Source organism: Hesperophylax consimilis, chromosome 27, assembly GCF_061612785.1.
Source record: "Hesperophylax consimilis isolate HC1 chromosome 27, BYU_Hcon_1.0, whole genome shotgun sequence".
In the NCBI taxonomy this organism is placed as follows: Eukaryota; Metazoa; Arthropoda; class Insecta; order Trichoptera; family Limnephilidae; genus Hesperophylax; species Hesperophylax consimilis.
Genome location: NC_142862.1, coordinates 4,752,793 through 4,768,766, shown reverse-complemented (window position 1 = coordinate 4,768,766; position 15,974 = coordinate 4,752,793). Strand labels below are relative to the sequence as shown.

The window sequence follows — 15,974 nt, the reverse complement described above, 5'->3', positions numbered from 1 at the left end:
CCCATTAAACTATTAATGATTTTCAACAGCGTTACTGCAAGGGCCTCACTCCTCCTCGACTTCAGGCTTGGTATTGCATTTCAGTAAGCAAATGTTCGTGATGCATAAATCGCGGGTACCTACTCTCCATGTATTCTCATATAAGGGTATCTAAAACTTTTTTGAATCTGTTCTGATTTCTCAGTGTATTGTTGCTGGTATAAGGCTGAGGCCATACAGCTGAGGCGTATTAAATATTAGACCTTATAATGCAATAATTGTACATAGCCATCATTGCTTCAGGATTGTTTAAATGAACTCGAAGAAGGATGTGTTTCCTAGAGATGACCATGACTCTCCAAGGAATATAGCACTTACGATGTTGATGATGAATATGAGTCCCGCTACATTTCAAAGAAGTAGCTTATTATAGTCTATCTTGAGCATAACAATATAAAGTTATAAATCAAGTGATATTTGATCGGAATCAGAATTCATTTCGTCGTCAATATTTGATGTTCTTATTAAATTAAAACTTGTATATAAAGGCATCATACTTCTGGTGAACACTTCCAAAGAATCGATCTAAAATCCAAATGAATGGTCGAAACCAATTCACGAAGAGTGGTCATCAATAATTCTCATCCAAAATGAAAGCGATAAGATTTCTTTTCAGAAAATTGATGGTTCAATGATGGCTCGTAGTACTTTCTTTCAAAGTGAAAGGTACAAACCGTCTGTCAATCAATTCCACTGAGATAATGTTTATCTAGGCCTAGGGGAATCTTATAAATAAATTACCTGGTGAATTGTTCGAAAGTTTCTCTTCATCTTATAATGCCGTGTTCAAATTGATAGACCTGAAAAAATGATTTGATTTTGGAATGGATGACAATTGAATAATTTTAATCTCACTGTTTTCTTTCTCGGCAGGCGGTATTGTTTCGAAGTAATAAATTTTGCTCGAATAAATCGACATTTTCTGGTAACTTGCTAGTTTAGTTAAACTGTTGAATGGTGTACGATATTACCCATAACGCAATACTTAGGTGCATCTGTCTATCTAAATATGTTATGCTAGTAGTTCTGTGAACATTAGAACTCGCGTCAATAAAGTTTTTTTCTTATTTCACATCATAACCAAAAATTCATTTGAAATCAAACGATTTGTAAGTACGTCCTTAAATACCTATAAATAAACATAACCATTTCACATCTGAAAAAATATCTTTTCCTGAACCTTTAAAATGGCCAACATCTTCAACAGAAACCGGAACGTAACAAGGAAATTTACAGACAGATGAAATGCCAGATGGTCGAGTTACAACAGGACTTTGCTAAGCTTAGCCAATAACACGTTAGTTGCTACCGGGCCTCGCACTAGATTTTAATTGGAAAAAAAAGAGTGTTGAAAAATTTTTTTTAAATTTTGTGAATATTTAAAAAAAAATTGTCCAGCATTTCGGAAATACAGCTAGAAAAAAATTTGTTCGCACAATTCTGGAGATTTTTTCTGAATGAGATCAAATGATTTGATGTCAATATTACACTAATAGTTCTGTGAACTAAGACTTAGTGTAATGTTGATTACTCCGACTTGACAGCCCGCAAAAGTCACAACGCTCTGGCGGAGTATAAATGTACTGTCAAACACGGCTACCATCATAACAGGATTGACGGGACACGGAACACAAAAACAAATCTAGACAGACGAAATGAAACAGTCGGTACCATGATAACTCACCACAATGACAATTCAATACACCTTTAAAGAGTGATAGTCATTAAAAGCGATGAAAAAAACTAACATATAAACCTAACCTACGTAATCTATTTAACTTATAACTTTATACCTTATATCTTTTAACGGAATTTGATAGGCTTGACACTGTGTAGTATTTGTTAGTAGCAATTTAAATGAATAGCATAATTAATTATACTTTATGAAATGGTTTTTACCTACAGAAAATCTCTTGAACATACTTTTGATAGAAAAGTTTTAAACCTCTTTATATTTTGACGATCTAAGAACTTAAAACTACTTACCAAGAATAAACCTTAATATGTCTACGACACATATTACATAAGTTACTGGTTTCTAAAACTCAAATACAGAATTACGCCATCTAAACTTTCTAACTAACTGCACAAGTCATTTGTGCAAATAGTTTGAAACTTTGTTCTACAAGAAATGAAATGTGTCTCTGGTTGTGGCAATTATTTCAAAGTACAAAGTTTGTAACGGTTTTAAAACAACAAGCCCCAACTTCCGTTACAAATATAGATTCGAAGATCTAGGCAATCGTACCAACACAACTGAAGGACAGCTACGTTTGTCTCTATACTTGCTGATCAGTTCAAATAATCAAACCCAACAGATCGACATGGAGCACGTTACGGACACGAAGCGATCAGGACGGTTCATGACGACACAACGTAATTTGACTCAAGAAGTAATTTGAAGATCTAGGCAATCTTCGAATCGATATTAGTAACGGAAGTTGGGGCTTGTTGTTTTAAAACATTTATAAGTTTTGTTATTTATGTTGAGCAGTGGAGAATTCAGATATGTTTTTAAAAATTGAAATTATAGGTTCTTTGAATGAATTTGTAAAATTTGGTGCAATTAATTATTCACTTTCATAATATTGGTCTTGACTCCTTTGAAAAGGGTGTTTTCAGAAAAACAATATACTCGTAACTTTAAATTATAAAAATATTATTTATGTAAATAGTGCATTTTTTAATGCTCTCATTATCACGACACTACATGCCGCGCTTGAGGTGATTTTGCACAAAAACGGCGCTATGCAAAACATCCAAATATTATTATTATAACATACCAAAGTGGTATTTGGCTTTATACAGCTATTGTTTTCTAGCTCTCATGCTTTCCCATTCTGCTCCAATGGTCTTCCAAAATGAGAAAAATGATCCTGTTAAGAAAGGGACAGCATGCCAACTTCCTGATAAAATATTAGTCATTCAGAATATATCGTAAACACGTGTTCTTTTCCTATATATTTCATGACGGAATGTGACAATATCAGTATTTGAATATCAATATCAGTATTTGTGTGAACATTTGCTCCGCCGTCCTCATAAAACATTTGTTTCTGACTGATACTCTGTTAGGAACTCTCTCAATCCATTTGGTACAGGCCTGCAGTCTCATTTTTAACAGGAAAACGATAATTAGAACATATATTTAATAAAATAACAATATTTCATATCAGTAAGTTTTCTCCGAGCGTATGCAGTAGGTCCATCTCTTCCTCGTTCTGCTTCTAATTAGTCATTGCTGTCGCTACGTAAAATATTTCAACAACTTTTCAAAATGTATTATCCTTGTGGTAAAACAGCATAGAAATCACAACGATTATCAACAACAAACATCGGAATTCGCAAAATGTCGTTGCGTGTTGGCACTGACTTGATCACGTGACATTTCAAAGCCTGTACTGTTGTTAACCTTGCCTATCACCTAGTACTCATTGCAATAAGCTTTCAGTCCTCCAAAACCTACAGAATTGAATGGTGGATGCATCCTGAATAATTAGGTTCTGATGTTCATGGTTTGTATTATTTCTGTAGTTTCCATTTTATAACGCAAAACACTTTGTGAACAAATGCGATGCGAACGTAAAAATACTAGTAAATCATTCATTTTCATCAATTTCACTAAAGCACCATCCATTTAAAACTTAAACTTTTAACCTTAGGTAAACTACTGGTATAATTAAAGTTTTGTCTACATATTTATTATGAAATGTTGTCTAATTTTATAAAAATTTCAATCCCAGTATATTACTTATTATTACCTTATAGTTATAGAAACGCCTTCCAGCTAAAAAGTAAAATATTTATATTTTTAGTAGTTCTCCTAAACGTATTAATTTGCATTCTGCACAGAAAATTATTCATATTAATTTTAATGTATGCCTTTGGGAAAAGAGCTGGCTTGCGCCAGACTAAAAGTAAGGCGTACAAACCATTTGCACATCATTAAGATGAGCTTATTTCCCAGGTAGGTACTATGCATTTTCATTAAACATCTTACATTACACAACGTATCATGATGTTATAGCCGGGTTTTACTGTATAATTTAAAAAACCGAGTAATTTTTAAACTCTTCTTAGGGAGGCACACAGACATCCATTATTTAAAACTTTCGGGAATTAAAATTTCCCAGGTAAAATTCATACCCATTTTACCAACTTCCTACATTACAGAAGGTAAAATAACGTTACAACAGGTTTTTACTGTTAAAATTTAACTACTGCTTGTTTTTTTAAATTGTAACCGACTGAAAATAAGGCTTGTAATCCATTATATACAACATTAAGGGCAACATAATTTCCCAAGTAAAATGCAAACAATACGCATCCAACATCATTGTAGCTTATTTGACGTTATAGCCGGGTTCTACTGTATACGTTTAAAAACAAAGTTTCTTTTAAACACTGAAGAGTTTTTTGTAACCATTATTTAAATTTCTCGAGATCTATAAAGAATTGTGTTACTTAGGGGCTTTTAAAAGGAGGTTCTACATTACCCTAACGTAATAATAGACTTAAACGTATCTAGAATATAAATAAAATAAGATGAAATATCGCGTTATCTTCGGAATAAAAACGGTTTTGAGCGAATCGCTTAGTTGACAAAGGCATTTATCCTATTTCAAACAAACGGATAAAAGGAAAAAATAAACTCGACATTTCTTGTAAAACTATATAAGCTCGATGAAAGATTTGTGAAGGATGAGTGACATTATAACTGAATTTACTGATACATATTATGTTTTTTTACGAAACTTCCACAAAAGCCACAATGCGTTTACCGTTTACAATCTGCCTTACTTTGCAGATGTAAGTGTTGGGAACTCTTTGTTAAAAAGTAAAAGGTTCTACCTACAATTGTTCTTATTTACGTTACAAATAATAGTTCTGGATTTAGCTACACTGTTCATTACCCGAGGGTTGGTAATTCTCTGGTTCGAGAAGCTTACTCGCTGTCAATCTCATCTCACAAATAATTTGTACACTCTGGCGACATCTGTCGGACTCTGGAGTAAGCTTTATGACTAGCGCCATCTATCGCTTAAATACTCAACTTTATTACCATACATCACACAAACTAAACCTACTTTTTTGTTTTATAACCGAATTATAAATTAGTAACCATTGTCGACAAAAAAAACGTAAAGTTCAAAATTCTTTTTTCCTGTACTAATAATTTCTAATATTTTGGTAAACAGCTAGAAGTAATTAAACTAGAAATAACTGTCCACTGACGAATCTCTGTAATTACTAGGTGTGTCCTCAGGGTACAATGTTCAATATTTATTTATTTTGTGTTCAGACTAGCTGAAGTGCGTTACCCGGGCTTTACGTGGAGTTTTTCGAAATCAGATGTAAACATACCTCTTATTATATTATTTTGAAGTATCGAAATTCTGTTTTAAAGGAAAATGTTATGTTAGTAGTATTTCGAAATCTCATTTGTAGACAGTGACATTCGTCTAGTTTAAATTTTCTTAATACTTCGTAATACATAATATTATGTAGATTTGTATAAAAGCAAGCCTATACCCATAGAACATTGGCGAATATTCCATATAGGCAGATAAGCACAGCCTACCTCACTAACATAAAAATATAAATAATAACACATTTATAAAATGAATATACACTTTAAAAAATACTCGCAAAGTTCCAGCTACTAATGCCCGCCCTGCTTATGTCAAAAACAGAAACTAAGCTTGCAAAATGACACAAAAGTCTTATTCAAATGTGGATAGTATTCAACACAAAAAATGTGCGCAATGCGAGTTCAGCGGAAGATTTGTTTGTGTTGGTTTCAAAAAAGGTCATGCTATTCGGTACAAATCTGTTAACGCCACTGCCATAGAATAAAGAAGAAAACTGGAAGTGACTTCTACAAATTTGAATGAAAACACAGGTTTCATTTAGCCCAATTTGCCTGATATCGTAGATCTCCATCCAATTTGAATTTCGTAAGTACAGTTTTGTATTGTAAATTTCTTGTGTTCTTCTTTTTTCTATGTACACCAATATAATATACGTAATAGAGAAGATTATAAATTTAAAACACCAACACGTAGATACAACAAATGAGAAATGGTAAAAAATATATATTTAAACTAGTAGTAGCAATAAAAAAAATATTAAAAATGAGTAAATAATGTATTTGTTGAACATTTAACACAATACTAAAGACAACGAATAAAAGACAACGTTAGTGCAGGGCAGTTTTACTATTTTGTAACATGCGTCTAATTTTAGTTATTTCCTGAAAAAAAAATCTTATTTTTCAACTTCTTGCTGATACTCTACATTTTTGTTTTTATTTTTATTTTTCAAGGACAATACCAAAAGGAAAAGGTTTTGAATTTCGTCACTTGAAAACTTTTATGTATGTCTGGAAGACATCAATAAAATCCAATAAGCCTATACAAACAAGGTTCGCATCATCTCTTTCCCTCGTAACTTTACGCGTGAGGGAAGAAGGGGGACATACTTCGATTGAATGCCCCCATGTAGGGGCATCAATCATTAAGATGGGACAAAGCAGGGTTGTCAAAAATTGATATAATTTTTTTTAAAGAATAGATTGCCGGAAAACATTTTGGTGTAATAGAGGGAAATTTTGGTTTTATCAAAGAAAAGTTCGGAAATGTGTTTACTTACAATGTAATAAGACCCTATTTTTATAAGAATACCGCTGCTCACAATTATCCGGAGCCAGTGGGACTATGGTATCTTGTGGGAGTGAGAATGGGAAGGAGATAGGGAAGTGATAGAGGATGATAGCCCCGTACAGGGCTAACAAATTATTATAAGCAATAATTAGTTGCCTGAAATATCCAAAGAAATTGAAAATATCTCCCGAGTAAAACTTTCAATTTATTTTATTAAAACTAGTACAATGTAGAAAGAAGAAAGAAAAGAAAAATTCTGAGATTAGTATAAGTAAACAAGACAAAAGAATATACATATATACGTTCAAAGTATAGAGGTTAGGGACGTCGTGTATTTATCACTTACCTGTGCTGCAAATAACGTCACCGTCCATGTATATTTTGACTCCAATAAATACGATTATGTTTCAGAAGGATAATTTTATTTTAACAGGTTTAAAAGATTATAATTTTACGTTAAACTAGATAGGCTTTAGTGTGGAGAATGACAAACGTATGACAGGACTTGTCAGAACGGCTATTAGAATCGGAATGATCTATGGTTATCTTTACGCCGTTCAGGTCTCTGCAATTAGGGATTACACATCTAAAAATTAACTTATAAGGTTGATAAGTGATTCTCCACAAAAGTTAATGAAAGAAAATAAGAAAAAACAAAAACAAAAAACCTGTTATGCAGTGACCTCGTCAAAACATGCACTGCTAAAATGTTCAATTAGTACCGCTCTAAACTTCAAAATAATGGCATATTAAAAACATCAGCAAACATAGAATAAGTGTTATCAATGGTGTGTAATCTATTTAAAACAGAATTGTAGCCTGAATACATACAATAATACATACAAGAGAACCTTGATCTAATGGTAGGAACATGAACGTTATCAATATCAATATATCAGGGCTATCCATATAATACGTAATTACAGTATCGCAACCTTATTTTTTTATGTAAGAGCCAATCTTCTTCAATTTATATTGCTTAACATCGTATGACTACAATAGGGTGTAATTTTTAATTAGTTTAATGATACGAGTCTCGTGAGGGTGTTGCCATTATGTACATTGCGAGAGTTACTTTTAAAAGCATTACACTACCCTAAACCCATTAGTAAATACCTAATACAGGGTGTCCAACGAACAAACCCATGTATGTATACAAGGTGTTACAAACCACTGTATAATGAACAATGAATATGCAATGTTCGATTAAGGCGACTTAAGACTCTAATAACAGGGGTTTGCTCGACGCTCACATTTTAATTATTTCTGATGAACGGATTACTAAAATCTCAAATTTTTCTATAGCGATTACTACGGATGTAAGTTATTTATATTTAAGATTAATAAAAGAGAACTTTGCCGTTAAAAGATTTTATGTAAAACGGTTTTTAAATTTTATAAAACGTTTTACAACTCTAAATTTAGCTGTAATCGTCAGATTTTAATAACTTTCCGAGGGATCCCTCTAGAAACATTTGAGATTTTAGTAATACGTTCATCAGAAATAATTAAAAGAAACGCCACGGAAAGATCGATTTTCAAGGCTTGCTGGGGAAAAGTCGACCTTAGGTCCGTCCATTACGCCGGGCTGCGCGCCGAATGATGTTTTTACACGACTTCATAAATTATGTCGTTAAGATTCCCACTTTATTTTAGAGATTTGATAGGGCAAATTAACCGCAGGTCTGTCCAAGACACCAGGGCCGCGCGTCGTATATTTGTATGCACGGCTGCTTCACTTACGCCGTTAAGATTCTGGCTTTATTTCAGGGTATTGTCTCAATATTCGCATTTTAGGTATTTGGATTCGCCGAACATATCGATATTTGCGTTTATTCGGTGAATTCAATATTGTGTTCTTACTCTTAAAATAATTTTTTGTTTTTTTCCCCGTGATTTTTCACTAAATATTTTCATAAAAATTTTCTGCGCAAATACAATTGATGTATTTATATTTAGATGAGACATGAAGCGAAAAAATAGGTTTCGCTATTTGACCTCCAACTGGCCTCCAACTCTCCCAACGCTCTTACTAAAACAACCGACTACGATCTACGCACACCGCCTATCGCGTTCTAATAATCGAAATATCGACGAGATGTTAGTAGCGCCTTTAATTTTAGCTCTATGGCCAATACAAAATGTAATAAATGACATAATAAATTGGATGTTTACACTCACGGAAGAAACCTTCTCACCTTTGTGTTTATACCAAATATTGCCTCTATCTGAAAAACATATGGAACCGCATCTGATTATTTTCTTACAACAAATATGTAACTCGTAGAAAATCTCAGATTCCGAAAATAGGATACAGTGAATGTAATGGTACCATGCTAAAGAAGAGGTGTAATTTATTGCGAGCACGTACCCGGCGACAGTAGAACGTCAACAAACAAAACTGCACTTAGTTGATGAAAAATATAGAAAATAGATGTCACTACGAACTAAAATTACTAGTTCTTTTTATACGTAGATTTGTTTTAAATGAGTGGCACATGGGTGGCATTACTCCTGTTTTATAATTCATAGGAAGGAGAGCAGAACTTTGATATATCAATTTTGTTTTATTTGTTTTGACAGCAATAAACAAACAAAAAAACTGTCGACACACCGCCAACTTTTGATAGATCCGCGAGTGTCAAACGCGTCGAATAAGTGTTTTATTACGTCATTTTAAGATAAAATCTGGAAAAATATGAGACATATTCGCCCGTACGGTCTTGTACAAATATGTAATATACATAATAGTTTAGCACAACAGTAATAAATATATTATAAAATAAAGTGTACAACGTGTACGATCAGATCTCTATCCCCCATCCATGGAGAAGGTTCCCGGTTTTACCTGTAGAGAGTGCTTTTGAAGATATAAGGGCTGGATGTTTCGCCATCTAGAAATTTCAAGAACAGTCCAGAACATTCTAAAGTATTCGAGAGCATTCCACGGCATTCCAGAACATCCCGGAATATTCTGGAATGTTGTGGAATGTTCGGGAATAGTCTGGAACGTTCAGGCACATCCCGGAACATCCCAGATCATAATGATACAAAAGGAAATCAAATGTCATAAGTTGGAGGTATTATTAATATTATAAGAAAATCCCAGTATCGGGACGGGATGGCGATCCGCGTACGCACAGAAAATCTATGACGGTTTAATGATCTAAAAACGGGATTACCTGATACCTAAATTAGTAATCGTTGGTATTTCTAATATAAATAGTATAAAACAAAGTCACTATCAGCGTCTATCTGTGTGTGCGCTTAGTTCTTCGAAACTGAGTTTGATGGGGTTTTCACTATTATTTGGAGAATTTCTTCCGGAAGTTTTATACATGAATATTATATTTATTGAAAGTAGAGAAAAGTCGAGGAACTCCCCCTACACGTCAGCTGGTCAGGAAATAAAAGTTTCTTATTAGTTATATAGAAATTTAATGTATTACGTTTGGCTTAGTTATTAATATTGTTGAGGTATGTTACTATAGCCTTCTTGTGACTATTTATATTCCGTGCAATTGAACACATCTACAATGTTTGCGAAATTATTGCCAACTGCATGTAATCTAGGTACAAGTTAGAATCTAACTGTCTCAGTCTCCTATATTGTTGTTGTGATTAAAAATAATTTTCGATCGAATAGTTCTAGTTGGTATGTTGAAGGTGATTAGGCTCAATGAATCAAGGCTGTCTATAATTCCATTGAGAATTTTTAAAACAAAATTCTCTGAGAGTTTTAATAATTTTATTAAAAATATATACCTATTATGTAAACAGTGTGAGTGATTTCTAAAAAAATATTTCCAATAATAATAGTGTTTTTTTATTATTTTAAAATCGCTTATCTTTCCAGTTTCAATGGCGATAAATGATTTATGAACATTTTTATAGTAGTTACCTACCTATCTTAAAATAATTAAATTTAAGTACCTGACTACGTAGCGTAAGGATTATTATAAGGTAGGTTATCTATTGCGTGTAATAAAAACGTTAATACCTACGTTTTATTACGAGTGCAGATAACCTGTTTTAATTTTTACGCTTTATAATCTACAAGCTCCAGTCCCCGGCGTTGCCAGTAATTTTTTACTGTTTTCGAAATCCAATGTAGACACTGACTTTATTATTGTTTTGAAGGACTTTAAAATTGTATCATCCTCGGAATAAAACTGTAGATTTGAATGCAAATCGAAATCTCGTCTTTATAAAATGTGTCTGAGGGTAAAGTGAGATAACTTCGGGAGGTGATTCTACATGATGGTAAAAGGAAAAAAAAACAATTTTATTCGAAATATCAATGTTTATTTTACCTTACAAAAAAAAATTTCCATAGAAGAATATTTATTTTCGAGAACGTTAATAAATAAATACTTTTTTTCAATCGTGTTTATAAATTTTTTTATTTTTTTTATAACTTTTATTTTAAACTAGCTGTACCCCAGCACACGTTGCTGTGGCCCAATCTGTCTGTGCAGATAGAGAAACAATATCGCGTGTTGCTTTTACGTCCAACAGATGGCGCGATTAAAAAAAACTGTTTTTACCTATCACAGGTGACCTTTATGTAATATATTATATGGTTACCTTTATGGTTTTCAAAGGAATGCTTTACCTTTTATCGACCTCTCAGCCCAGAGCCAATGATCTTGGCGCTCTGTCGTATATGCCATATATCATTTTGTGATAATAACGTTATTCTATAAAAAAAAGTTTTTGGGCTCGTCCGGGATTTGAACAATTTAAAAAAAAGTTTTTGTGCTAGTCCGGGATTTGAACCATTTAAAAAAAAGTTTTCGGGCTCGTCCGGGATTTGAACCCGGGACCTCCCGCACCCTAAGCGGAAATCATACCCCTAGACCAACGAGCCAGATGGTCGAGGTGCCAAATTTAGCAATCATATTCATACGTTGAATGTGTAGAAGTATCTATAAAAGCATAAATATATGTAGGTCGGTTGTGAAAGTAAAATTTCTAGGCTTACGAAGTAGTCACATACATATTATTGTAACAGTTTGTTTGTAGTGGTTCGTATCATGTAGATGTATTGGGTGTGTTAAAAAATAGAATACATTTGGCGCGTAAAAGAAAGAACTAACAAACGAATGGGCTATTTTTTATGTGCACTATAGTTACTGCAAAGTTAAGTATACCGTTTGTCTTGTCTATTGTGACCAAATCAAACGGTAATGCAAGTGCAGTCATTTTGTGGGAGAAAATCATCCACGTGTGATTGATTCTTTTGGACAATCTATTTCGATAAAAGAAGATTGCTATTTTTTTTATTTAGGGAATAATAGGTATGTACTGTTGATATTAAAAATACATTTTATTTGATAATTAATTTTAAAATACATGCAAATAAAAAAAAATGTTTCTTAGTTTTTTTTATTTGGTTTGACTGAGGATTGAACCTTCTTACCCAGGAACTTGAGTCAACAACTCTACCAATCTCTCCAAATTCCGATCGGGTAGAATTGATGTTTATTTCGTATATTAACTGATTTAATTCGATCAGAGGTTATAGATTTCAGAGGATTTCAAAATATCTGTTAGCCTTTTCATCTCTCGTAAACACACTAACCAAATACACAAACTTACACCTATTCCAAGTATTCATCATTCACACACACACACTCTCTCTCTCTCTCTCTCTCTCCCTCTCTCTCTCTCTCTCTCTCTCTCTCTCTCTCTCTCTCTCTCTCTCTCTCTCTCTCTCTCTCTCTCTCTCTCTCTCTCTCTCTCTTAAGGCCCCGTAGTAAGCGTTCAAAGATGGTTTGAAAGGGAGATATTATATGTAAATACGAATGTTAGAGGAAGCGCGCTAATATTAAAAAACGATAATAATTTAGCGAAAATGGTGAAAATATTTAATAAAACACGACTAGTTTGAAATAGAGCGAAAATCTCTTGACAAATGTTTTAGTTGCATTTAAAGATACACTGTGATTTTTTCATGCCTATAAAATATTAAGTAACAGAACAAAACGTGTTAAATAATCAAAAATTCTACCGATGGAATTTCATATAATTAACGTTTCGACATAAAAAATGTATAGATATTATCTTCAAAAATATAAATTTAATTTGGAACTTCAATACTTAAAGAAGTCGATAGAAATTGGGTACGCGAGAGCTTAACACCATGACTTTAAACTTGCAACAAATACATCATTCAGACAATTTAAAAAACAAATTATCTATTCTAGTTTATGAGAAATTATTTGATGGCTCGTGTTCAGAACAAATGTTCTATTTTGTAAATGTGTCATTCAAATTTACAAATACATTCTAAAATTCCACGTTCGCATATTTGAATAAAATTCATCATTTTTTTGTTATAGTTGTTTGTGAATCGTGACATTGCATTTTGTCGGTTACGTGTAGTACCACTTCATATTATAATATTTTTGCACAATTGACTTAATTTTTTGGCTTATCACTCAATTAATCAACTCAACTTATAATTAAATTCCGTACAATAGTGCGTCAAAAGCAGTAACTAAGGTGTGGGCAGACCGCCCAGCGTGACACTATCGAACGGGGTGACAACGATATAACTCGCATGTGCCTAATGTGTGGTTTCTAAGAGATTTTAAAAACTTTGTGCAAAACACATATTGACTAAACAAAATTAAAAATAAACAACCAGTTAAAAACAAACTATATTTTTTTTGGTTTGACAGAGGATTGAAACTTCTTCCCCGAGGACTGGCTCTTCACTTGCTGTGAACTTTTATATTAGTTTATTAAAAAAAAAATTATTACTGAGGATTGAACCTTCCTTCCCAGACACTGGAGTCAACAGCACTAGCATCTGAGCCAAATCTCGATTGGGTAGGACCGACAATAACTGCTGTAATATCTTCAAATTTCAGATAAATGCGTTTATGAAACGTGTGTATACTTGATTGCCACCAAAAGATTTTAGCAAAGTCATTGTCAACCAAATCAACCTATTTAAAAGACCGATCATAGGTTGATCTCTATTGATAAAGCACACTCTCTTCGCAACCCTCTGCCTACTCCGACTACCTCCTCCACTGGGGGTCAGCCCAAGTATTTGCAACCCTATGTGAAAGTATATTGGTGACGGTTTTCTCCGCAGTAATCCTAATGGATCTTATTCTTTGATTCCAGATTCTCGCTACCGTTTTCTCCACAGTAATCCATTATTATTCTCTAATTCCAGACTTCTACTACTATTTTCTTTACACTAATGCAAAAAATATGTCCAATCCCAGTTTCATACTACTGTTTTCCCAAACCAATCTAATACAGTTATCTTATTCTAGATTACTATTTCGATAGATTAATTACACGGCACATGTATGAAATACATTTCCATTTCTAGATTCCTTCAACCATTTTGTTGTCTATTCCCAGGTTTATATTAATATTTTCTTCACAACTAATCCAATACCATTGTTCAACATCAGATTCCTACAACTGTTTCCACACCCACTACCAATAATTGTGTCATATCCTAGATTTGTGCACATTAATCCAAAATATTTGTTAAATTTCAGATTCCCACCTCTCTTTTCTCCATACTAATCCAATAATCTTCTCCTTTTCAAGATTCCCACTATTGTTTTATCCAGACTAATCCAATAAACATTATTTATTTCAGATCCCTGCATTTGTTAGTTAGAAATTCTTAGCGCATTACGACACTAATCCAATAATCTTCAATTCCAGATCCCTACGTCAAGGTGTGGCTCCAGTTCGGTGACAAGCGGATAGAAAAGCGCAAGACGCCCATCTTTAAGTGCACCCTGAACCCCATCTTCAACGAGACGTTCAGCTTCAACGTGCCATGGGAGAAGATCCGCGAGTGCTCGCTGGACGTGATGGTGATGGACTTTGACAACATTGGCCGCAACGAGCTGATCGGTAGGATCCTGCTGGCTGGTAAGAGTAATACGACCTTCTACTTCTATTGTGACTAGTTATCATGGTAGAAGTTTGGATATTACATATGAGTAGGTAGCTACAACTCAATTTGAGATATTAACTAAGGATTCGCGTTCCAAAAGTCTTCATTTTTTTGTAGTTAAAACAATCGCTTCGTCGCGTCGACCGCTCGTTTCGAATTACCTATTTTGTTTTTACGAAGTTATTACAGAAACTTGATAGCTTTTTATGTCATAACTTAAGGCAGAATTCTTCTGCAGATATTATAAAATTTGGACGATATAAAAACAGCATTAAAATCGTCAAATTTAATTACTCTAAAAGATCACAACTTTTAGTACTTAGAGAATTAAATATTTATATTTAGGTGTAACGTTGGATATGAAGAAAAACATATCTATTCGGCTAAAAGGCGATACAAATACTTTTTTTATATAATGTGGAAAATTGGACAAAATCATTGCAAAGCGATTCTGAAAATCTTAAAAGAAAGACAATAGAAAACTAGAGAAGTAATTCAAACAATGGTTATGATGACAATATTAAAAGTAAACTAAAATTATTTAAACTAATGATTTTGGCACTCTTCGTTGGTGCTATTTTTAACTTCAACTTTATAACAAAAAAGTGTAAACTCTTTACGTTGATCTGATTTCGGGTTTATATTAAAATAATATCACTTTACATCAATGACGACACAAATACGATTAAATGTGTTAAATTTATTTTACTTGTTTTAACCGCTCGAGTGCTCGCGTCAATAACTGCAATATGGTATTTTTAGTATTTATAAAAAAAATATTAAAGAATGGCATATTATGACGTGCGATCACGCAAGACGTTTTGCGAACTCGGCATAATATGCCTAAAATCACTCGAGTGGTTAATTAATCAAAGAGTTTTCTGTGCCTATGTTATGTAAAGAATTTTATGAAAAATGGTCACTAAACCTGTTCCTTGCACAATAATATGATTCCTCGCACTATTTGAATTATTTATAAATATACTGTTAATCCCTTCAGTATATTATGTACCTACAGGATACTAAATAACATTTCCAGAAAACAATAATCACAACATACGTAAAAATTACACACAATTAACTTTTTTTAATAGTTGGCAGGTGTCAAGCAATCCATTCGGATTCAATGAGGGAAACAAAATTGAGTAGTAGTTGCATAATACAGTATATACATAGAAAAAAAGCGTTGTAATTTGTTGTCGATATCCATTTCACTAGTACCTAAATACATACATACATTTTTATACTCATACATACTCATATTGATGTTCTCATTTTGTTAACTGTTGTGTAGCGCTATGTGTTATTCTTAGCTTGATGTATAAATTTAATAA

At 33.0% G+C, this 15,974-nt stretch overlaps 1 protein-coding gene and 1 non-coding gene across 2 annotated transcripts in view; one reads left to right on the top strand and one right to left on the bottom strand.

Moving 5' to 3' along the window:
- The window catches only part of Syt7 (Synaptotagmin 7), a 155,699-nt gene that overhangs the window by 137,236 nt on the left and 2,489 nt on the right, over positions 1-15,974 (top strand). Inside the window, exon 6 of the mRNA XM_089647871.1 lies at positions 14,403-14,615. Coding sequence (XP_089503997.1) covers positions 14,403-14,615 — 213 coding nt within the window. The remainder of the gene's footprint in view (positions 1-14,402; positions 14,616-15,974) is intronic.
- On the bottom strand, positions 11,500-11,571 carry TRNAP-AGG (transfer RNA proline (anticodon AGG)). The gene has a single exon. It is a non-coding gene; the product is annotated as a tRNA-Pro (tRNA).